The sequence below is a fragment of the Drosophila innubila genome, assembly GCF_004354385.1.
Source record: "Drosophila innubila isolate TH190305 chromosome 2R unlocalized genomic scaffold, UK_Dinn_1.0 1_C_2R, whole genome shotgun sequence".
Classification (NCBI taxonomy): Eukaryota; Metazoa; Arthropoda; class Insecta; order Diptera; family Drosophilidae; genus Drosophila; species Drosophila innubila.
Window position 1 is genome coordinate 11963047 of NW_022995374.1, and position 26014 is coordinate 11989060.

Sequence of the window (26014 nt, forward strand, 5' to 3'; positions counted from 1 at the left end):
ATTAAAAAAAATTATTGGGAATACACCTAATTTTATAGGTAGTTTTTAAAAAATATCAACTAAAAATTACATACTTTTTATCACAATATTTTATATTTTGATATTTTTTAAAATATCAACTTTGAAATCAGATAATGCCAAAAAATGTGACCATCAATTCATTTAGTGTCTATCGATAGGTGGCTAAAATGTACATTCACTCAAAATAGGTAATCTCAAAGTTTCTGTATAAACGTCATATCGAGTATAATTTTTCCCGAAATGTATTTAAATAATAATAAACTTGTCATATACATAGCACATATTTGTAGCATTTGTCTAATTCGAACTATCGTTGGAACTATCGTCTGATTTCTCCGATTAAGCCAATTGGAAGTTATCGCTATCTGTTTAGAGCTGTCGATTTATAAAAGGTGTTCAATTGGCAAATTAAACAAAAGCTGCAGCTAAATCATGTCGGAAATAATAAAGTTGGATAATTCGGATAGCTGCTTTATTACAGCTAATGTAACTAACTCACATAATGATGCTGTTGCATTTGAAATGAAGTTTGCCAAAGATATTACCATTTCTCAATTAAAGGTAAAGGAATATGCGTATAGTTTGTGGGGAATTGAAAATGACTAATACTAACAGATGTTAAAATTTGTACCTTCTACAGAGTAAATTGGAAATAATAACGGGAGGAAGTGCTAGCACTATGAAAGTGGAGTTGTACAAAGGCGATAGCTATGTGACGTCATTGAGCAACAACGATGCCAAGCTCGGATTCTATATAAATTGCGATGGCTTACGCATCCATGTCGTTGATTCATTTGTTAGCTTTGGCTTCGACAACGAAAAGGTTGAAAAATTCGAGCTTTCAAAGGATCAATACGAGCAAAAAACGAATTCTGTTCGCAATTTCTTAAAGCAGAACAAGATTGGAAAGTATAATGAGGAGGAAATGAAGCAAATGGAAGAGAAGCGACGAGAACAGGCTGAAGAAATGCAAAAACGGGCTGATCTTTGCATTCTTAACAGCAGATGTCAAGTAACTGTGCCAGGGAATCCAACTCGACGTGGCACAATAAAGTACAATGGAGAGCTAGAGGGTAAAAATGGCATATTTATTGGCGTACAGTATGACGAGCCCTTGGGCAAGAATAACGGAAGGTAAGATGAGTCTCATACTATTATACTATTTAATATTATAACATTATTATAATTGTTTTTATTTCGCAGTGTTAACGGCAAAGTGTACTTTGTCTGCCCTCCAAATTATGGAGGTTTCGTCTCGCCTTTGTCCGTCGAAGTGGGCGACTTTCCTCCCGAGGACTTTGATGATGAGCTTTAAATGGCATTTAACATTTCATGAAATTAATTTCACAAACAGACTCACACCTTTAAACATTTATTTGTGAATACATATGAACATATGCGCCAGCATATGTACATATCAAAATAATTATTGTGATCATTTGAATAATTTTGGAATTTACTAATAAGCTAGTCCGTGATAAAGCACTTTTCATAATTACATTATCTTGCTTGCATTTTATCACTACTAGACACTACTAAAAATAAAGATACTTAACCAAATATTTATCTTACAGCTTTGTGTTTCTCAATTAAAGATACTTCTAATTTTGCATCTCTAGGAACTAGACCCTAGTTGGTTTGGATCAATAATTGATTTCAGAGCGAAAGTGGATATCGTATCTTTTCTATATGTAGCTTTTTTGCCGGAAATAATATCGGAGCCGTTATCCTAAAGCAACCGTTTCATTTTAAGACCCAAAACTGAGACCGAAGTCTAAATAAATGGTATTTGTAATTTTCAAGATCCGAAAACCGAAGCATTTAAAACTTCATTGTGAGACCTTTCATTTTCTTGTAAAGTTGCTAGATCCAACGCCGATCAACTTCAAATTGTCATAACTTTATCAAAACTCAACCGATTTTCAAGCGAAATGGTATTTTGATCATGGTTTGGCCTTCTTTTTCATTCTGCATTAAAATTTTATTAAAGTAATTCAAATAATTTTTTTCCACAAGAATCCTAAAGTTCAAAATTGTAAATCTCAATCTCGTTAGCTGGATAAGTTAATTTAATAAATACAATATACATTATGTTGTTATCATTTTAAATATATAACTCAATAAAAGAAATATATAAAAAAAAAAACATCCTTAAGTTTGTAAACTATATAGTTTTAGTTTAGACTGTAAAAATAATGCATAAGATCGCAGCGAATATCAAGTAATAAAAAACTACTATAAATTGTCAGATTTTTGCTTTGTTTTATTCAATTAACTGTCCGAACAACACATTTATCATTCTTAATTGTTGATATCTTAAGACTTGAGCTTTAGGCCAAAATTAAATGTGGTTAACGAACAACGCTTGATGGGGTTTGATGTGTTTTATCTATGCTTTAGCTTTATATCGTTATCGTTATCCCTATGGCAAGGGGTAGAAAAATGCGGTTTTATAGCGCTGATTCCATAATTAATGTTTATTTATTATAATTTTCACTTTCTCGTTTGTTTCTTTTAATTTTTTATTGAATTAAAACGGTGTGCCTCACGCCTACACTGTCTAGCACTTAACGATTATATATAGATTTAAGTGTTTCATATGATAATAGATTCATATGTTATGTATGTATGCATTTATGTGATCATGGTGCTTATGTACTTAAATTGGATAATTTCTGTCTGCTTTGCTTTGCTTTGTTGTTGTTGTTATTATAAGTTTTATATATATATTCAATATATGCGATAGATCAATGAATAAATGTAAAACATTTAATTTTTACTTGAGATTCTATGCTAAAGTGTTGTTGTATATTTATGTGTTTGTGTGTGTGTGGTGTGTTTGTATCTGTGTGACGCTATGATTGAAGCCAAGTATAAACAAAGTTGGATGTGTCCGATGTCATGTTACAAATGCCACGCCCCCAACTAATTAATATATATTATGTATTGTATTTAGAGAGTTGTGGTTCGTAACATTACTACATTCTTTTCGTTTTCTTGTTGTTGTTGTTGCTGTTTGGTGTTTGGTTTATCCTTATATATAACATTGACACATTCTGCCGTCTGCTCTTCTCTCTTCTCCCTCTTCTCCTTCATGTCCTCGGAGTCCTTTGTCTCGTATCGCCTGGAGCTTGTAAATTTGCGCACAATTAAACTTCTTGTATTCTTGATGTTCCTTTTAAATCGATTTTCCCCGCTTCTTGATTTTACACCGCTTACACCACCTTCAGCTTCACCTCCATCTTCACCTCCATCTCCACGTCCATCGGTTTTGTTGAGTACTTTAATGGTTGTGGAAAGATCAGTCGAATCATCGTCATCCTCCTCCAATATTCGATTTATTTCCGCATCTTCATCCTCATCCTGTTCCTCATTGTCGACTGATCGGAAATTCTTATGCGATTGTATATTCTCCCTCGACCTGAAGGGCAAATAGATTTGAAAAGCCGATCTTAGCACGTTGGCCTTCTTTTTCTGCTTAAATCGATTCGATCTCTGATGGCGATTTAAAGACCAACGTGGCAATAATTGTTCCGACAGCTTTGTACTGCCGCTGGCCATTTGATATTTGGCAGTGGAGGTGGTTTTCATATCGCTGTCGGTGGTGTCGGTGTTCGTGGTGGTGCTAACAGCTGGGAAGCCCTCGTTTGTTGATTTGTTAAGTCACAGACGAAGGTCAAAAGCAATGCGAGACGCAATGTTCTTGAAGCCAATGCTAGTACCTGCAATTATTCCAAAAATTAACACTTTATTTCCTGTTCCTTTGAGATATATTTAGTTGAGTAATTGTTTTAACAAAGTCTTAAAAAATTGTATTGTATTTTTTTTGTATATTGTATTATACATTGTATTTTTTTTTTAACAATAATATATGCATTTTTTCTTAAAATTGACACATTGTTTTAAGTTTAAGAAATAGTTGAATCCAATAAAATTTTGTAATACTTAATTTTTAATCTGTTTTAAGAACAATAAGCAACTAACTACATATACCAACTTGAGAAAAATAGTAAAAACAAAAAAATGTATTTTAAATATGTGAAGTCTTGATTGTGTTAAAACAATTACTGGACTAACTGTGCACTGTATTTGAACTTACCAGAAATGCGTTTGAAGCGAACTCCGTTCAAAGATAGACGCGGCAACTTGCAGACCTCAATCTCCCATTGAACCAACGAATCTGTATTGGGATCGCCATGCACACACCAAAGAACAAATCTAAAGATGATAAAATACAATAGATATCAATTAATAAATATCGATAGCATAGTTATGATTATAATTATTCTCACCGTTCCCGCTGCTCATAATCGCAGTTATTTTGATCGAGAACTTCGCGTATCTTCTGCATTATCTGATCGGGCATCAGGGGCGACGTTGTCTTCATGGACCATGTGAATCGAAGGACTCTTGGTTTAGCTGCCTCTTCCGTTGCGGATGTACTAGAAATATCAATGGGCATTATGAAACATCGGCACCCAGTCCAAATAGTCAGAATTCTCTAGTCGAAAATGGTCCGCTGTGAGATATTCTTCACCCAACACTATATAAATCAGATATTATTCTCTATCTTTCTAAACAATAAAAACTATGAAGAATTTATAGAAATAAAATGTAACAGTTTAAAAAAAAATGTAAAATGTACAATTTAATGAAAGGATAATTAAAATCTAAGTCAAATTTAGTGTAAATACATAAGTATCACATATTTTTTATATTTTATTGACTTATCTACACTTTTCTAGTTCTAAAATTAATCACATTATCTGTAAATAAAGAAACTTCCTTAAACCCCATATCATACCAATTAAAATATTTACTTTGCTTTCTTAAGTTGTTTCTCAAAATTTCATCAAGATTAGTTAATTATTTAATACTACATCATATTTATGGCATTCAATTCTGTAATCAATCAACTTTTTCCTAAAGCTTTCTCTAATCCAACCTTCTAAATGTAATATACATTAATTCACTTCTTTACAAAAGTTAAAATGATTAAAAAATGATCTACAATTAGCCTAAAGCAGGGAATCAAAAATATAGGTATATAATTTTTTGAACGAATTTAAAAATACTTGAATGCAGAATGAATTAAGAGGACAAATCATGATTAAAATGACATTCCGCTTGAAAATCGGTTCAGTTTTGATCAAGTTATGACAATTTGAAGTTGGTCAGACTTCGGAGCTTGTCACTTTACAAGTCAAAATTTTTGACCAATTCTTCTTGATTTTTTACAAAAAAATGAAAGGTCTCAGAATCAAGTTTAAAGTGTTGTTTTATACTAATTACGATATAAGGAGTTGGTTAAAAGTGAAAACTTGAGATTTAAAATTTTAAATTTTCAAAATTTCAAAGGGGGGACCCTTAGCATCGAAATCGAATCTTGGTCGAAAATAATTAAATTTTCTAAATGAACAAAATTTGAATACAGAATGAATTTAGAGGCCAAATCATGATCAAAATGACATTCCACTTGAAAATCGGTTCAGTTTTGATCAAGTTATGACAGTGTGAAGTTAGACAACTCTTTGAGCTAGCAACTTTACCATAACCGTACCGGTACAAACGACAGAGAATTTATTTCGGTTACGGTCTCAGATGCTGAACTAAAAATGAAACGGTTAGTTTTGGTTAACAGTTCCGGTGTTATTCCCTGGTCTAAAGGTATATAGTAATGAAAAGGCAAATGAAGTTGTTTGTAAGGGTTGATATTTGCTTTGTTTAACAAATCTTCCAGATAATTTATTACTAATTAATTAAATAATCAATTTATTTAATTATGTGTTATTTCTTTGAAACTTAATATACATAACTAATCAGATCACTGAAGGTGTCCGATAACACGATTTGTTTGAATTTATAGATATAGATATATATATATAGATCATCGATCATCTGTACAAATAAAATGGTCACATGCACAATTGTTTAATACATTTAATCCTTGATTAAAGTTAAATTTGTTTACTGTATCTAAGTATTGTTTTTTTGTTTGTTTTTCATGTTTTTATTTTATTTGATTTGTTCTTAAATATGCTAAATACGCTTTCATTTGATGCGCTTCGACTTTAATTTCATAATCATCATCAGTGTTTTAATTAATTAATCTTTTATCGTTTAACTTTCATCGGCATTTATTATTATTAATTCTGATTGTAGTATACTAATAAATATATATGATTCTTGTTTGATTGGAAATATTTCAAATACAAATACAAATACACACACATATACACAAACATATTCGCATATATACATATGTATATCTCGAAATAATAGTTAATAAATGTAAATTCATAGTTATTATTTATAACTCGCAACTGCGTTTGGTGTTTCTCTTTCCGCATTCATTTATCATAAATATTATACATACACAGACATACATGTACATATGTAATAACTAATTAATTAGCGTTTCGCAGTTAATATTAATGTAGTTTATCATTTCTTTTCTTTCTTTCTTTTTTTAGTTAGCATTAGCATTAGCTAAGCTAATAGCAGCAATAAAAAAATAAAATGTTAAGAAAATCAAATCAAAAAAAAAGAAGAAAGTGACAGTGATAGCAATGGATCTCTAGTTTATATTTGTAATATATTTTTTTTTTTATTTATTGTTGATTGATTCTCGTTCTCTAAACCATTATTAAATTAATTTACAAACAATGAAAACAAGATAAATTATTGGTTTCTGTTTGTTGTTGCTGATTTTTTGTTTTGTTTTTGTGGTTTTTGTGTATCTTTTAAATATATGTAATTTTTTTTTTTTTAAATGTGTAAGTATAATTAGTTAATAATCGTAGGAAAACATAGACGCATTCTGAATTTCGGAACTCAACGTTTATCGATGTTCTTGGAGAGGGGGGCATTACGAATCGGATGAAATCATTCGATCCGATCAGATCAGACATATATCTGTTTATAACTGTATTCATATATATCTCTCCCTCCGTCACGCGCGTTTACTTTACGGGGGGAATCGTTTGTTTCAGTTTCAGTTTCTGTTTCAGTTTCAGTTTTAGAACTATTAACAAGAAGTAGTTAATGCTTGTTTTGTTAATTACTGGTTTGGCCTAAAATTAAAGAAAAAATTTTAAACAAATTATTCACGGCTGGAAAAAATATATTAATAATGGGTAACAAAAACAAATACGAGAAAATGAAAAAGAAGAAAGTTGAAAGTAGACAGATAAGAATAAAAACGGAAGTGGTTTCATTTTTTTGTTTTTTTTTTTTTTGGGATTGGTAAAACTTATTGTTTAATGTTGAAAAAAGAAAAGTAAACGCAATATTTAAACAAATGTATTTAAAATTCTGTCAAATTACGAGAGCGAGAGAGAGAGAGAGAGCAATACTTTGAATAATTAAAATTTAAATTGACAAAAAAAAAAGGAAAATGTCATATGCGTTTTAAATGAAGAATAAGAGAGACAAGAACAAGAAAGGCTTCCTAACAGTGGGGTGAATCGATCATGTATACACATAAATAGTACATATACATAGATGGTAATACTACTATATAGATAAGTAGCATATATGGGCTTAATATCCTGCTTACGTATATAGTAGTAAAAAAGTAATAGTAGTAGAAAAGGAGTGACGGAGAGAGCGAGCGAGCGATAGAGAGAGATAGAGAGACAAAGAGAGATAGAGAGAGCGTATACTGGAATTAATAGATCCTGGCAGTTTACAACAATTGCCAATCAGATGCAGATTATTCCACAAATCTATATGTACGTATTTCACGTATTTACATAGTCACATATACATATGTATGTATTGTATGCTTGTATGTATGCGTAGTTTTGTATTTGTTTTGTATCCGAATCATAAAATTAATTAACTTGATTGATTTGATTGATTCAAGTGAGTTAATCAAATATTCTAACTGCAGTTTGTTTCTAGTAAAAAACTACGAAACTCTTTAAATGTTTCATAATAATAAATGCACGTATCTGTAAGATAATTACTTAATTGCTGCTGTTGTTGTTGTCGATTGATGTATTGATGTAAATACATATACACGAATGTCATTCAATCATTTACCAATTATTCTGCGTACATATATGAATATATGTTTGTATTTTATGTGCGTTTATGATATTTACATACTTTTATTTTTTGTTTCCTCTTAAAATACTGTTAGTTTAAATGAAATGAAATAAACAAAAATAACAAAATAACATAATAACAAGGTAAAAAATTCCATATGTAAATTAGTGAACAAATTAGCAAACAAAAATATGTAATACATGTATTAAGTATATATATTCACAACAAGACTTTTCATGCAACCAAATGTCAATGAGATTTTTCGCTCATCCTTGAAATAGAAAACTCTCCTTCGATGATCTTAATTTCCATTTGCAATCAAATTATATTTTCTTTCTTTCAATTTCCAACAAATCGAGCCCAAAACAAGAGAAACTCTCTTAGGATTAAGCAAGTATTTAAATTATTGAGTGCAGCCTTAATCACAATTTGTGCTCTATTAATAAATGGTATTATGCGTGCTCCTCAAATATACATATGTACATAGATAAATGAATGCATTACATAGCCAGGTCAGTTTGTATTTACTTCTATCTAAGTGTACGTATAAGCATTTAGGTAATTAATCAATTATTTCAACCGTCTCTTGAGTTTACAGCAAACAGTGTGACACCATAAATTTGTATGTATGGACACACTGCTACACAGTGTTGAGCAACGAATACATACTAACGGAAACAGACAATTTATTTATTTTATTAAACGCTTCTCAATTATACACAAAAAAATAGCATACATTTCTCGCGATCGGATAACACTAAATTTTAATAAGTAAGTACATATTTAAAAGCTCTCAAATTTACATTGATAATGTAAAACAATTAAATTACAAGCAAGTTTGGAAATATAAAAAAAATCGCATCTTCAGCTCCGATTTTTAGCTTCATCATGTATAGCCGTATTAGGATTCTTATCATTATAATGCTCTATGCCCCTACCATTCATTTATTAAAACGGATTTGGTACAAAACATAAACACATACATACATGTACATATGTGTATGTGTAAATATGCAAGAATGTAACATGAAACAAAAAATGAAATTATAAAAAATGAAACCAAAAAGTGATTTTAAAAAAAAAAAAACAAATAAATAGTCAAAATCAAGTAACAGAATTTATAAAAAAAAAACTGCATTTGCTTTTCTTGTAAAATGTATAAACAGAAGAAATGAAAACAGATATTGATCGATTACATTAATCGTATATCATTTTGAAAAACTTACCGTTTGCTAAAACGTGAGGAAAGTTTCGAAAAAAAACTCATGCGGCCGGGATGAGGTGAATCCCCGGAGGTGCCACTTGTACCAGAGTATTCCAGCGCTGTATTGTTTCGTGCCCTGGTTTGACCTATAAAAACCAAACACTTTATTATTAGTACAAGCTAAACATTAAATATATAAGAGATCTGCTAAGATTCTATGACTATATCCTATTTCAATTAATTGCTAAATTTCAAATTGATAATGGCCTATTGAAAACTTCATTCCAATTTACACGTCAATCAATGATTGAAAGCTGTAATTATTGTCAATACAGCAAAAACTCTTTTAACTTATAGTTACTATTAATTCGCTTTATAAAACAAAAGTTTTTGCTCAATAGTAATTTAAAAATGTACATTAACTTTGAAGTGTATTTCAATTATTAAGATATTATATAGCTTTAGTTATAGTATATACTTAAATTATCTATATTATATTTGTTGTGTGCATGCTAAATTATAAGAAGATTTTACAGAAAATCAAAATAAATAACGTTTTTCTTTGTATTTATTAACTATGCTAGAACTTGACTGACAATACTCATAATGGGGTCAAAACTTCAGTTGAATTTGACACAATTAACTGAAGTATTATATTTATTTCTAGATATTCTCTGAGGGAGATAAAGTATAAAGTCACCGATTGACATGCAATTATTATTAAGAAATAAAAATAATAATAATTGTAAAAAGCCACTCAGTTTTTATTTCTTGGGAAAGTTGGGCACTCAGACAACAATCGTGCATGATTTGAAAACATTCAAAAAACATTTAAATTATGAGAACCGCTAAGATGAAAAGCGTTATGGGGGGTGGGGGTGGGTTGGGTGCATGAAACATCGACCAAGAACAAGAACAACAGAATACAAAGGAAATAAATGTACAAAAAATTCAATTGATTTGTTTACTTTTTGCTTAAAACGTGCAACTATCCTTAAAAGATGAACTGGAAAAATAATGATCATAGTTGAAGAATAATAATAATCAAGTAAAGGAAGGAAGGAGAACAGGAACTTAACAAAACTCGATTAACATTATTAATTATTTTTATTAATTTAAATCTATGTTATTTGATTTTCTGATTTTTTGTTTTAGTTTTGATATTGTTTTTGTTTTTTTTTTTGGTTTTCGATTTGTAGTTGAATTGCGTGAGTAAAATTAAGTTATTTGATTAAAACTAATAAAATTAAGTAAACAGAAAACTCACCAGAGTGAAAGGTTGAACGTGATGGAACATTCCTTGGAAAGTGTCTGCTTGATTTAACAGCCGATGCCATTCTAAGTCGATCGAACAGACTATATATATGTACAGTGACAATACATATGTATGCACACACATACGTTGTATGAATGGATATCGAATCATTTGTCAGTTCGTTTCGTTTTGGAGTACATTCAAGTCCAAGTAATGAATTGCATTTCAGAAAACGAATGTTTGTTTTTTATCAGTATAAAGTTTTTTTTTTTTTTTAAAGATTTATGCAATCGTTTTATAGGTGTATGTGTATTGTGTGTATGTGTGTGTGTGTGTGTATGTGTGTGTTGTGTAAGATCGCGTTGATATCGATAACGATTATTTTTGATCCAATCCGAATGTGGCGTCGTTGTTGTTGTTTGTTGATTGAATTGACGAAAATGTTTACAGTGCGGAAGGGGCACAAGACAGCGCGAATCAAGCAGATTGATCGATTGATTGATTGATTGGTTAATGTGTGATGGTGGCGGTGGTAATCAATCGATTATGGTTGTTTATTTTGATATTGATTTGATTTGATTTGCATTTGATTTAATTCGATTTGATTTGATTTGGATTTGGATTTGATTTTGTAATCATGTTGTAGACATAAACAAAATGAAAAGAAAAAGATTTGAAAATAAAATCATGTAAATCGCTGAATAAAACAAGCACTTAAAAATAGAAAGTTTCTTAAACATAAATATACTTAAGTTGTCCCAACAAATTTAATGGGCCTACATTATCATTATCATTAGAAGCAAAGATGTTATGGAAATGGCAATGTTGTCCTCATCATTAAAGAAACTTGTATATAAGAACGATTTTAATTAGGATCGATATTAAGAAAGTTCTTCATCTTTATCTTGAGCTCTAAAATGGGACTTTCCTCTCAGAGTTTGACATGATAACTTACTAAGTATTAAAAGTTTTAGTATAGATAGAAGTTAAATATAGAGACGCAACGTACATATGTATGTCGAAGAAGGGTGGAATATTATTCACGAGTCACAACATCAAAAATACTTAAAGATTATACTGGATTATATTTCATAAATAAGTATCATTTATCTAACAATAAGTACATTTATATTAGGGAAAGGCTTGACATCAACAGAACATTAAAACATGGAAATTAATTGGGTCTACCTTTGTTTTGGTGTTTTACATAAAAAATAGATAGTTAAATAAATGGAAATATTTGAAATGAATTTGCCGCTGTCATGCAGAATAAAGCATTCAAGTGATTGAATCTTGTGAAAGACTTTCGGCATATTTATACGAAAATTAAATTTGTTTCAGCGTAACAACAAAACAAGCCCAATTCAAAAAAAAAAGAAATGAAAACATACGGAAACAATTGGATTAATATTATTATTAACTTGATACCGCGCATGCCAGTAAATGTTGAGCAATTTTATATTTTTTTTTTTGTTTCAAAGAAATATATATTCTAGTTATACTAATTCTGATCTGAAATTATGCTGAGGGCCGCGGCAGTTATACCCAAAAATAAACATATACATATCTTTCGCATTTATTTATAATATTGGGAACACTGAAACTTTAAGTATATAAAGCGTATGTATTTTTGTGTATATTGCCACGCCCTCGAAAAGATCTCTTAAAATATAATTGCAGTTTCACTCACCAAAAGTTTGTTTGTTCGTTTCGGGTTCGAATCGAAAATGAATTTAAATATTTGGTTTTTTTTTTTACAGGATTTCGATTCGAAAAGCAATAGTAGAGTATTTAATATAACGAACACCGAAGAAGAATATTGTTGCAGATTGTTGGTGGTGTTATTTGTAGTACCACAAAGTATGGATGTATGTGGTAGTGTAGATAGTAGTTATCAAAATTAGACATTAATTTGCAAAATTGTATAAAACATGAAAAGATAAGAAATTTACATTATTCAATTGATCAAATTGTTAGAGCATTAAAAATTAATGAGAAAAATACATCTAGAACATAAAATACATTAAAGTTACGATTGCAACTACACGATTATTGAATGAACTAACTAACAAATAAATGAGCTAACGATTGGCACACTCGCTTTAAAAAGAAAATGAAACATGAACCGATCTTACATTCCTAATTGATTTAAATATGAAAATTGAATGGAACAACTATTTATTGAAAATTAAAAGATATTGTTGGAATATTTCTTTCGTTTCAATGTTATAAAAAAAAGTACTCTTACTCCGTTAGTTACAATCTCTGCCTATCTACAAGTTTCTTAATTTCTTTCTAAACGCATTTATTGGATGCATTTTTGAATTATTTTCAAGCGCACTTAAATTTAGTTAATTTTAGATATACTTTTTTTATATTTATTTTCTTTGGAATCTTGTAAACCAACTACAATCGCGACTGTCTACAAATGTCATCAACAAATTTTCAAATTAAGAATCTTACTTTAGTACTAAAGAAAGTTGAATAAAAGAGACGCTTGAATAATTGTACTTGGAATAAAAAAAGTACAAAACTTTTAACAAAAAGTTTTTTAAATGAAATGGAAATCTGTGATTAAGTATATTTCTAAAATTGTCTTTAAGATTTGTTATTATTGAATAAAATGGCTGCCAATCTTGAAAAAAGTAAAATTATAAGAAAACTTGTTAATGGGAGGATTAGAAAATGAAAACATAATTGTTGTATATAGTAATTAAGAGTTTTGTTGATTATTTTGTTTGGATTGGTAATGTTTTTGCAATGTGTATACCTCGTTCCAAGGGGGTCAATTGATACTGATACGCATCCGTCTGTGGATGGTCTAGGGCTTGAGACAGACGCGCTTTTAGTGTGGCCCTTTCCAGCGTTAGCTGCAGATCCACTGCTGATTACGTATGTACATGTTATGTTTGGCCAAAAAGTGGGTAGAGTTTTGTGGTAAATAGGTTGTCGATTTGTAGTTTTGTTTTTTGGTATTTGGTAATTGGTATTTGAATGAGCACAACCAAACCCACATTCAAAAGAAAGTTTATCAAAATATGAGAAACAATATTGCGATAATAATTGTATTAGAATTTGTTTGTTTTTTTTTTTTTTTGTTGCAACTAAGAAATAATATGTAGAACTCAACTGTGCGCTGAAATATACAATACTAAACTGAATTTACTACATATTTGTATGTACAGAATATGAATGCAGTAAGTTACTAATCTCTAGACGGGATCTGAGCAATGCTAACGAGCTGCTAACCATATAATAATGTTGACAAAAGATGTGCAAACTGAGAAGAAATCAACAGACTAACTGACTTACAAAAGTTGAATTAAATGAGCGAATAACTAATGCATTATAATCAAATGAGATATACAAATAAAAGTAAATAAAAGAGTCTTCATTCTTGCTGGCCAATGACACGTACTTTGTCTCTGCAGGAATAACATTGGTTTTCTCCGTCGATGAAGTCTTTTCATACAGTGTGGTTGAACGACGTGGTATAATGCCGCTTGTGCCGCTTACTGTCCGATTACCATTAGTGGGATCATACTTGGTGGTTGTGCGCGGCTTGGCTGGACTATTCAGCGCTGAAAGATACACACGACAGTAGATTATAAGATTAATTTCCTCAGTTAGTTGTGAGTTCATTACTTACATGTGTCTGTTGTGGTAAGCATCTTTTGGGTGGCCGACGCTGGCCTCTGATTCTGTGCGGCAAGTCTCGCCGTGTTCTCCTTAATTGTGGCTGAGTCGATGGTATTTTGACGCTTGAAATTGCTGCCACTGTTTAAACAATAAGAAAAGTTTCATTTTAAAAACACATCTAAACAATACATTTTGAAATTAGAAAGAAAGTTGATAATTACAACTTAAAACAGCTATCGTTATATTTAACCAATGTTATTGCGATCAAGTAAGATTGAATACTATAAATAAAATCAAATGGTAACTTCCTTGAAATAGTTTTAGCCTAAATAATGTGGGTGTGTTGCTGTCAACAAACCTTACAGATCTTTTGTACTTTTTAAATACAGTGTCTTATTGTGCATATTTCCCTGCAATTGTAGACTGAAAATCACTGCATACTTTTAGGCGATAGAATTGCTTTATCAACTTAAAACAGCCATTACTATTGTTGTATTTAGCTGATCCTGATAAAACTTAGTGGGATTATAGATAAGTCTGAAATGCTCATTACCTCAACTACTATATATCTTATGTTCTTATACAGACTTGAAACAGAATTTATATGTCTACTTTGTGTTGTTGTTATTGTTACTTACACTGATGCACGATCCGCAGCTGTTCCTACAGTACTATAATTATTGCTCGGGTTGACCACAGATCCAACCCCGCCCCCCGCTGCAGCCGTGACAGCTGTAGTTGCATTTGTGGGTCCAACACCTGTGGTAAACAAAATAGGGACAAAATTTGTTGATTTTAACTGCACTGAATAACTGTAGCCCCGTAATGGGACTTACGTAACGTTTCCGCACCGGACGACGCTCGACGACTTGGCTTCGTGCTCGACGCCGATATACTTCTGTGTACGCCACGATGCGTAGGACTTTGCACAACCGCATTTCCAGCATTGCCTCCAGCCTCATTGCCGGGTATATTGCGCAGTGAAAGCGATGATCCAGATCGCGATCCATCGCTCTCAGGCTATAAGTTGTCAACAACAAAACAAAAAAAACAAAAAAAATTGGGAAGAGAGACAACGAAAATGTCAATTAAAAATGCCATCATCATTGCACTCGACTCACGTACATCAGTGCTCTTACGGCCCAGCAACAAATACGTGGCAAAGACATCATCATAACGCACCTGGGCCAGCGACTCGGCAATTTCCTGTCGATTATAGCCCATTGCGACTAGAGCTTCTGTATATTGGCAAATAGAAGAATCACAAAATTGGTTAATACACATCACTGTATTTCATACAATTACAAATATACAACGAAAATACAACATTTGTATAGTTATTTTTCGATTAATAATAGTAGTATACATTACATGCAAATTCATTACAATTACATTATATATTTTGGCTTTAACAATTGTTCAATCATTTCAATTTTGGCCAGCAGAATTGTGTGAGCGAATTCAAAAAGTTTTCATGTTTTATTTTATTTTTTTGGGAATTCCTTAAATATATACGTGTACACGACGAGTATAGCAAGAGTTTACAATAATGCCATGCGAATATCAATAATGATTTATTCAAGAAATATACAACATAATAATTGTCATCGTATTGAAAAGATATGTGCAGTTTAAATTCAAATAATCATTGAATTAAAACAATAAGTATAAATATCATTTGATTTCCGTTCTCATTCGATTTGTTAAGTCGCTTTCCGGTAGATCTGTTCGGTTTAAAGTAGTTCAAAGTAGCAGTAACCAACAAGTTGAGAATGAAAAAATAGATAAAGCAAAGATAAAGATAAAGAAAGATAAATTTAATGTTGGTTGCCATTGCAAAAATACGTTTCTCCACAAGGGGAAATATATGGGCATACATTTTGATGTGGTTGCACTTTCCATTCGCCGATTAAAAAGATCAACATTAGCATCATGTCAAATGCACTGCGTCGTATCGATGCGGACTCTTTAACACCGAACACTGCTTAATGAGAATTTTCAAATAATTAAACGTATTTTTTGTAGACAACCAGGAAAATCAACAATTCAAAATATTACAAAAAGCTGCGATCTTTAATAAGAGATATGAGATAAAATGGATCAAATTCGAACAAAATTATCTGTATGAATAGGAAAATCCCAGATATACTATTTTTGAATGGGAAGATTAATTCTAATTTTTTGATTCAGATAATAAAAGTATGCAATAATAAAAAAATTTTAAATTTTATTTAGAAATCATATTCATAAGAATTAATATAACTTTTATAATACAAAATTTTAAAATATGAGTTATAAAATGATTTCTAAATAAATATATATTAAAAATATATTATTGATCAGAATCAAAAGATCATTTTTATTACAATCATAAAGTTTTTTGATAAAAAAAAAATATCACATTGAAGCAATTACATATTGACATTAAAATGAATAGATTTCAAAAGAAATACATAGATACGATGACGTTGTATACAATAAATAATTGGAAAATAGTTACAAACAAGCAATAAAACTCGACACACAATTCGTTAATAATATTAGTAATGAATTTTGTATACAGTACCCGTCTTACCTATCCTCTTGGGATCGGCTAAATCTTGTTTTGGCTCAATATACGGCTTGAGTTCGTCCTCTTCAAACCCCATATTCATCCATTTATCGCCCATGATTGTTTCAAGACTAGCACGTTTAGCGGGATTCAGTACTAGAAACTTGCGCAGCAAATTTTCGCAATCAGTTGACATATAGAAGGGAATTCTATAATACAGAAGATGATCAACATAGTAACACAACAGTAAAGTTTTGAGTGTTGAGATAAGATAAATCACAGATAATATATATTATTACCTATATTTGCCTCTGAGTACACGTTCACGCAGCTCTCGCAAAGTGGAACCATCGAAAGGCAGGGATCCGCTCACCAATGTATACAAAATGACACCCAATGACCAGACATCCACCTCGGGTCCATCATACTTCTTACCCTGGAAGAGCTCGGGCGCCGCATACGGTGGACTGCCACAGAATGTGTCTAGCTTGGAGCCAGGTGTAAACTCGTTCGAAAAACCAAAATCAGCTATTTTAATATTCAATTCGCTGTCTAGTAATAAGTTTTCAGCTTTTAAGTCCCTGTTTAAGAAAAAATCAACAAGAAAAAACAATTTTAATGATTACTTGTGGTTACCTGTGAATGACCTTATACTTATTTTTTAAAGTTATAAGTTGTGGTAAAAATTATTACTATATAATTACTTTTACTATGATAAATAAAATAGTTTATATTTAAATCTCTTTGTCCTGAATGACGAAATGACGGACTGTAATTTCGCAATGGTTAGTCAATTTCAACCTTTTTGTAAATCTAATATTAAGTATGCTGTATGAGTATTTTAAAATTCTAAAAGAATCCTCAACTGCGTGCAATATACAGGAGTATTTTTATTAAATTTGGTAGCTCTAGCTCTTACTGTCTCTGAGCTCTACGTGTTTTAATGGCTATATCGACTCAACTGTTGATGCTTAAGTATTACAATGTGATCAAACCTGTGTATTATTCTCTTCTGGTGACAGTATTGCACAGCCGATACAATTTGACGAAATTTGACACGCGCCTCCTTCTCCTTCATGCGACCATGTAGAACCAGATAGTCAAAGACCTCGCCACCCGATGCGTATTCCATGATGAGATACAACGTCTTTTCCGTTTCGATAACTTGAAACAGTTTCACAATGTTGGGGTGATCAAGCATTTTCATTATTCTAACCTATAAACGGTGAAATTCATTATTATTAAAAATAAATAGTTTAATCAATCTTAGATGGGGGGGATTTGTACTCACCTCTCTGAAGAGTTTTTGAAGTGACCCAGGATTAAGTTGGGTCTTGTCAATTATCTTTATTGCCACCTCCTTGCCCGTGGGCAAATGCTTGGCCAGCTTCACTTTGGCAAAGTTACCCTTGCCAATGGTCTTGATGAGTTTATATTTTCCGATATGCTCCTCAGTGGCACGCCATCGCATTGGAGCACTGCTTCGCATCTGTAGATTCGGAGATCCCTGCAATTGTGAAAGCAATCCGTTAATCATTTACAATTGAGACAGGTAGAGATGCTTAAATTTAAATGTTTAGAGTCGTTTTCAATAAAGTCAAGACCTAACTTTCCCACCCTAAGCTATTGAATTCAATGGGGGATTGTGTTGTTAACTCAAATTAATGATCAATGATCAGGTATGGATTATGACAGTGTGTGTGCGACGAGTTCTTTACCTGTGCCACACTGTTGCCGTATACATTGGTACGTGTGACAACCACGTTATGAGCAGGAGCAGGAGCAGAGGCAGGAGCCGGAGCCGGAGCAGCTCCAGCCCGATGATGTCCAGCAGCGCCAGACTTGGCTTCTGCAGTGGAACGCCCAGTTTCAGGGCGTGTCGAGTTATTGTACGGCGGTATGGGAGCCACAATAGGTCGCTCCGAACGTCGCTTGGATGCAGCACCACTGGCACCACTAGCACCACTTGCTCCACTTGAATTGGCAGCTGTATTACGATGCGAATGCGATGACTTTTGAGCCAGAAGCGCTTCAAATTGACGCAGATTCTCCTCCCGCCGCTTGGCTGCTGATATTGTGGTGGCCGTCAGCTTGGATGCAGATCCTCCATCCACAACACTTGAGCTGCTGCTCCCCCCTCTGGCCGTTGTGCTTCTCGCTGCGGGCGTTGGAGCTGCTGCTCCCGCTGCTGTTGAGGATGAGGATGGACGCCATCCGCCGGTTTGTGGCTTGACGTGATCGTGATGTGCCTGCTTCTGTTTCAATGTGGCACGCATTGCGAGCACTGTGTCCGTGTTCTTCGTGTCGGATGCAGTGCGTGCCAACTTGGCTTTCAATGCACCAGAGGCCGCTGTTGCCGTGGCCGAGTTCTTGGAGTAGGCGCCAATGGAATTGCGTCCGTCGCTGCCGCGCTGAAACTCGTTCAACATTTGCTCATTGCTGTCGTCCAATTGGGAGCGTCTGCCGCCCAGATACTGAAAATCATTCTCGGAAGACATGTCACTGATGCCGGGACGCAACAGATTCTCCGTTTCGCCGTAACGTTTGCTCTGCTTCCGCATGCCCTCAATTTTCATCACATCCATGGAGGATTGACTTTGTTGCTGTTGATTCTCCATCTTTATCTCCGTCTCCGTCCGCTGCTGTTGCTTAAAGCTCTCCTCCACATTCATAATGTGCTTCTCAATGGAGCCCAGGGCAAAGGCCACGCCCACATCATCCTCAGCAGACATTTGAACCCGTGGAGCAGCTGCCGCCGGTTTCAGTTGCCTTTGGTGGTTCGGTAAATGCAGGGCCGGAATTGCGGATACTGCAACCCTGGGCGGTGGCACAGCAACAACATCTCCAGGGCGGCGCAACTCCACAAGCTCATCGTAGTCCACATGTTGTGCATCACTGAGATCGAGAGCTTTTGTTTTGGCTTTTGCTGATGCTGATGATGATGTTGATGTTGGTGATGATGATGAGCTGCTGCTGGCAAGATGTGCGCTATCTTTAATGTTTTTATTTGTATTGCTCGTATTGTTGTTGCTGCTGCTGCTGCTGTTGTTGCTGGTATTGCTGACGCTGCTATTGGCCAGGCTTAGTTTGGGCGGTGCTGGCGCCAATCCCTTGCGTGCTGCATAGAGACGAACGCTCTTTCTGGATGCATCTCCTCGATTCAAGTCTGGCGTCGTCGGTGTCTCCATTTTGTCAGCTGTATTCCACTTTTTTGTTTGTTTGTTTTTTTTTTGTTTGGATTAAATCACAATTTATACACTTGATTTATTTACTTGAGTTTATTAATGCATGCACTGTAAGTTGCGTAAAGAGTATTATTTATTGCATACACGAGGGTCGCTTGATAAGTTACTGGCCCTAACACAAATATCCATGTATTTATAGGTCAGCCCTCGTTTATGTTATATGTTGTTCAACACAGCTGTGATTTGTAACGGTGATGCTCTTTGATTTTCACTTTAATGCTTGTTCAACTCGATATTCAAACACAATTGCAACACACACACAAACATGTATGCATTTGTGTGTGCGTGTGTGTGTGTGCGTGCGTGTATGTGTATGTTTTGTATTGTAAACTTTTCTTGCTTTCGCCGCCGCAGATTGAATGGAACAATTTTTTACTTTGTTGTTGTTGGTGTTGCTAGTTTGCCATTGAGCATACATACATACTTATATTTAATTCAACAAGTCGCTGTTGCTGCGCATTAAAACCTCGAAAACGAATTTAATAGACATATGAAAATACACACACACACCTACACATACACACACTCACACATTTATGAAAAAAAAAACCTCTTTGGATGTATGCAGTTGCCATACAAATGTACAACAACTAAGTATGGTGAGTGCGAAAGCGAACGTAATATCTACATAGTACGTCAAAAGCCAACTCATAGACAAGAGCTAATCTGACTTTGGTGACACTGAAAGAAACACACTGGAAAACACTTCTACGCAGCGCGCGATGAAGGCAAAGAAAGAGAAAGAAAAAAAAGTAAACTGCCACTGAGAGAGCGAAAGCAAAGCACTGAGAGAGCGAGGGCAAGGGCGAGAGCGTACGTGTACACACCTATACACACTTGTTTGCGCTCACAAACACCTGTGCAGTAGTAACTGCTATCGCAATCGATGTACATGCATACACGTTTGAGTTTGTATTTGTGTAAGTTCATTTATATTTATGTAAGTATGTATTTAGTATTTGCTAGCAAATACGTCGGCTTACGCTCACGCTCGCACTCGCACTCACACTCACACTCACGCTCACAGTCAACACAGTCAACGACGACGGTTGTTGCACAAGTTCAGCTGAGAAGTTCCCTGTCTCACTCAGTGTTCTGGGTCTGCGTCACGTTTCGTTGCGCTCAAACTCTCTTTGTTTTTTTTATGATTCATTAGATGTATTTTTGCCTTAGCATTTGATTTAAACAGTTAACTCGTAGTAGTAAAGTAGTTAAAATAGTTGTTAAAGTCTACTTTAAGCGGTTTCGTTTACTGCTTGCTTCAGTGTCGAGTTACGAGTTTCGAGAGAGCGAAAAAGCTTTAGCTCGCACGAATAAACATCAACACTGACAACACACACGCACACACATCTCTGCATCCACACACTCATGATGAATACACAAGAACATACAAAGTAGTAAATGAACCACTATTAGACAATTAACTCGTCATTTTCACTTGTTACAAAAAAAATAAAGTAACAGCAAACATTATTTGTTCATTTTATTTCTTCATTTCTTTAATTTGTATTGAAAATCGCGATTTTGATTATATATCGGCTATCTTATCAATCACACGCGGTAGCACTTGTAATTGGTTATACATATGTATTTATTTCATGTATATAAACATGTATATAGTATGTACATAAGTGTAAGTTTAGACTTTTGCCCAGAGCTTCCTTAAATAATCGCAGTCTGTAACTCTGACGTAAACGAATCGCCGTCAGCCAACAATCAACTACAGTCAACAGGCAGTGACAGCGACAGCGACAGCTCAGCAGCTAACAGCTAACAGCCACTTTAGCCACAGTAACAGCAGCAACTGGAGTACGAGTACTCCCATCAGTATCGGTACCAGCAACAACACACACTCACTCACTCACACACACTCACTCAAACGCACACACACTCGCACTCAGAGAGAAGAGACAGGCAGAGACAGAAACAGAAAAGTCGGCCTCAATACATAAAAACAGACACATGGACGTAAATATCGCTTTTTAGTGGGGTGCTCTCGCTTGTATTAGTTTATTCCGCGGCCACTCACACACACAACTACCCAATAAAGAGTACACATACACTCGTACTCCCATGCACACACATATACCCCAACATTCCCTTCAACAGTATTCGGTCTGTCTATTCTTGACAAAGAGCCCGTTTGGAGCGCTGATTTCTCATTTATGTATGGAGATCTCTATGTATTCATGTGAGGTTGCACACAAAGATATCTTTGTATGCATGCATGTGTATGAACAAACTGATATCACCTGAGCGTAACGCTGAGAAAGAATTGTTAACTTTACCTGGCACAGAAACAGTGCCATACAAATGTGTGTGTGCGAAATTTGGGGCTTTGATAGAATTGTATGCGACATTTGATTCAACTAAATAGAGTACTATTCATTTAATTCATGAGTAGTAAAAATCAAAAACTTTAAAGCTGCTTTCACATACATATGTACATATAAACACACACGTGAATGTATCTGCAAACATGAGATTGAAATACTTTTGCTAAGTAAATGAAATCAAGTTTCATCCGAAGAAATCATAAATTAATGACATTAATTTGTAATTCTTCAAACAAACTCAATTGAGAAAATTGCTTAAATTTTGGTGATTTGTTAGCTCCATCAATATGGATATTATGACCGTTGTCTTTTAAGACACTTAAATAAATAGTATATGTATATGTAGTAGTACAATAAATGTACATAAATATAGAGAAAAGTTATCAAACGTTTAAGTATGTAGTAGTACTAGTATTTATAGTATAGTTGAATCACAGTCGAATTACAGCTAAATTTATAAAAATAAAGCCTCAATTACTAGATAGAAATACATTTTGCCTTATCATCCTTGCATTGTGCAATTTTCATAGCGATCTAACAATAAAAACAGAAGCTTTTAATGAATTTAATCGCATTTTCTATAGTGAAAAACAGAAATCCCCTTGCGTGTGAATGAATACATATTTATTTCACTGGTAATGCCGGATTACATCCGTTATGTAATCTGTGAGTACTCCTATTCTTTTAAGAAACAGCTAGAAGAAACATATCTAAATTAAGCACCGACTTTCTATCAATAACTAAATGCAAATATGATATATCTCTTAGATACATATATAGAAAACCGAATCCTATACAGGAGCAGTGTGAGTCCAGACTGTGAATTAAGTTTAATATCGAAATGTAAAAATAAAATCAATCGGCAGACATCGGGTTACAAAAATTGAGCTTTCCCAACACTATTTTGTTAAAAGCGTCAAGGGAAAGTATAAAAAAATTGACAGTGATGAATAAAAATTAAATTTTTCAAATTAGATGCAGAATCAAGTTAGGATTGAGCTGTCGATTTTTCATGAAAATCTATTTAATTAACTCGATTAATCGTCTAAAATATTATCGAGTTAAAGCAGTTGAAATGATTCCTAGTAGAAAATTCAACGATTATTGATGGGTTTCAATATCAATCGCATTTGTGTTAGATATGAATTTGCATAAACACAGAATATCTGAAATAAAATAGAAATAATAATCAAAAGAAAAGCACAGTTACTCAAAATCAAAAGGTTAAGTACATTTTCAAAAATAATGCCCATAACCGATGATTGTATTCAAATTCAATTCGAATTCTGCTTGTGTGAGTGAGACAGTGAAACTGTGATAAAGAAACGAACATTATGTTTTTATGTTGTGGGACGAGCACAAATTTGAAAAGATCAAATACAACAAATACGATACAAAGAATTTAAAACATAATTACGTAAAACATTAAACCAAATACCATTTCCTCAAACACTTTGAAACACTGAAAAAAAAACAATCACTTTTTATTCTTACAAGCGTTTCATTTCGAGAAAACTTAAAACACAAACAATAAAAAAAAACAAATTGATGAATGAGTCAACATAGTAAACAACTTTGGAGGTACAATCTTCAAGGATTTAAGAGGAGAGTTCTAAAAAGTAAAGGAGGTACAGCAACCTTGGGTTTCTTACCTAGTCCCTACTTAATCAAAGATCTAAAAATAAACCAATATAACTGGGAAACATCATTTCATGAATGTATAAAAATAGAATTTTGGTCGTGTCGAAAGGTATAACCTTTTAAGTAACCCGCCCTCTTTTTGGAGTACATACCCTTGAGGTACGCGCCTTTTCAGCCGCAACAGAAGCGCTGTCCTTACATTTGGGTCGCTCAGCTTTGCTGGTGGCCACAATTGGTAGACCTCCGTTCTCAATCATGGTAACCACAATGGTTTGATTGTTTGACTTGCCACCTGACGCTGATGATGTTTTCAGTTCCAACGCTTTCTGCCGCATCGCATTCGATAGTCGTTGCTTACGTTCAAATCGTGCCTCTTCCTTGTCCTTCTGTAACTTGGCGATTGTGGCAGGTGTATGACTTTTCGATCTTTTTAGAAACTTTAACAATTGTCTTTTCACATTGTTGGCACCAGAGCTATTCTCCGTACTCTCAGTAACGGAGAAATCATCGAGTTTGGAGGCACGTCGTGATATTTGCTGTGCTTTGGCGGGCAACTCAAGGCGCCGAAAAACACCGTCCGGCATACGTACAAAGCAACCCTCGGACATTTTGTGAAACGAATCGGATGGCAACTTGTGAAAATTTCCATTGGGACTGCGATAATGGCAATAATCGGTTTTATGATACCCATCACCAACAATGTAAAATTCATTTCGATTTTCACTGGGCGCCATCGATGCCGATGCCACATCCTCGACTTTAGCACTTTGGCAATCGATAGGCAAGGTAAAGTTCATCAGATTGCCAGTGCTACCACTGCTCACTTCGGCAGTGCCATCTCCAATTTCAGACAGCGCCAGTGCCTGTGTCTTTGTCTGACTCTTTAGCTCGCTTATTGTTACCGGACGGCGCTGTGGATCGTTCATATTTTTGCGCATTATGCTGCCGTTGCGTAGCAAAGAATCGCGCAATATGGAAAGCTCATCTTTGCGTAATGGCTGCTGTTGTGGTTGCTGCACCAGTGTTGTGTAATGCTTCGATGATGATGTCGACTTGCGTGCTGATGTACGCCGATTTGCGAAATGTGTGGCAGCACTGGCAGGTTGCTCATCTTTGTTGTTATTGTTGTTGTGGCTGTTGTTGTTGTGAGTGTTCGTCGAATGGGTTTGTCGATGACTCGTTGTCTGACCCATTGTCGTTACTTAATTGCTATCTTACAATTTCGATATATATTTATAAACATTCAACTTTGACGTGTAGAGTCTGACTCATAAATGTACATATGTATGTACATATCCTGAAGATACACACACACACAGATATTTATACTTGAATGTCTTCAACACAATCACAATATCACAGTTGAGTCCGACGATGCTTTGTTGCTCTTTAGTGCAGCTGAACTTGTTTAATTCTATTAGAGCTTTAACAGCACAACAAATGATTATTAAAGACACATCTCTGGCTATAGCTTACAGATGTACATTGTACACATTATATTTGCAATTCAAGTGCTTTACTTGATTTTCTGAACCACTCATCTTTCTTTAATATTTGCAATATTATTATTGCTTACATGACCATGCCAGACAGAGTATATCAAATAACTACACAGCGTTCGTTGTCTTATCATCATATACCGAGTATCGCACTTTAAATATATGTATATACATGTATGTATCTACACATGTGTGTGTATATTTTTTATTTACGAGTGTGTAAAGACTTTTGGGTTTAAGAACGTTACGATAGTAAGATCCACACGAATGTATGTAAATGCATTCCACAGTTACACAGTTGGAACACGATAGTCGCGCTCGCGCACGCCCGTACAAAGATAAATGAGACAACGACGACGGAAACAGAAATAGAAGCAGAAGCTGAAGCAGAGACGATGAAGCCCCACATACACATATGTTTGTATGTACGATAAAGCAAGTTTAAAAAAGCTCAACGCGTTTTGTTTTCTTTTCTCGTCTTGTTTCGCTCATTTATTGGTGTTCACTCTTGTTGTTATTGTTGCTATTCTTCTGGTTAGCTCGTTTGCATTAAAGCTTTACTTGTTCGTTT

The 26014-nt window shown here is 33.9% G+C and overlaps 2 protein-coding genes across 27 annotated transcripts in view; one reads left to right on the top strand and one right to left on the bottom strand.

The window, feature by feature from the left end:
- The first annotated feature begins 382 nt into the window (after positions 1-382).
- On the top strand, positions 383-1513 carry LOC117783017 (tubulin-folding cofactor B). The gene is made up of 3 exons (XM_034620167.1): positions 383-582; positions 662-1155; positions 1225-1513. Exons 1-3 carry the CDS (start codon positions 454-456, stop codon positions 1334-1336), a joined length of 735 nt encoding a protein of 244 aa, XP_034476058.1. The 5' UTR covers positions 383-453; the 3' UTR covers positions 1337-1513.
- A 1005-nt stretch (positions 1514-2518) lies between these two features.
- Positions 2519-26014, bottom strand: part of LOC117783013 (MAP/microtubule affinity-regulating kinase 3) — a 30857-nt gene continuing 7361 nt past the window's right edge. The window contains exons 1-17 of one of the 26 annotated variants that reach the window (XM_034620144.1): positions 21595-21817; positions 18441-20015; positions 18014-18229; positions 17718-17938; positions 17022-17303; positions 16738-16931; positions 15354-15409; positions 15008-15191; positions 14810-14930; positions 14182-14309; positions 13951-14113; positions 13303-13416; positions 10545-10588; positions 9300-9423; positions 4314-4463; positions 4121-4239; positions 2519-3743 (exon numbers count right to left, since the gene is read on the bottom strand). In XM_034620144.1, coding sequence (XP_034476035.1) covers positions 3685-3743; positions 4121-4239; positions 4314-4463; positions 9300-9423; positions 10545-10588; positions 13303-13416; positions 13951-14113; positions 14182-14309; positions 14810-14930; positions 15008-15191; positions 15354-15409; positions 16738-16931; positions 17022-17303; positions 17718-17938; positions 18014-18229; positions 18441-19910 — 3645 coding nt within the window. In that variant the 5' untranslated portion in view covers positions 19911-20015; positions 21595-21817 and the 3' untranslated portion in view covers positions 2519-3684. Of the gene's footprint in view, positions 3744-4120; positions 4240-4313; positions 4464-6728; positions 7095-9299; positions 9424-10544; positions 10634-13302; positions 13417-13950; positions 14114-14181; positions 14310-14809; positions 14931-15007; positions 15192-15296; positions 15410-15658; positions 16153-16737; positions 16932-17021; positions 17304-17717; positions 17939-18013; positions 18230-18440; positions 20016-21358; positions 21543-21594; positions 21830-23301; positions 23470-24096; positions 25242-26014 lie in introns of those variants that run through there. The other 25 variants (XM_034620145.1, XM_034620143.1, XM_034620138.1 and 22 more) reach the window with 25 other exon arrangements.

Coding starts and splice junctions, on each gene's coding strand:
- LOC117783017 (XM_034620167.1), top strand. CDS start 454: ATGTCGGAAATAATAAAGTTGGATAATTCGGATAGCTGCTTTATTACA. Junction 583..661: donor TTACCATTTCTCAATTAAAG/GTAAAGGAATAT, acceptor TACCTTCTACAG/AGTAAATTGGAAATAATAAC. Junction 1,156..1,224: donor TTGGGCAAGAATAACGGAAG/GTAAGATGAGTC, acceptor TTTATTTCGCAG/TGTTAACGGCAAAGTGTACT.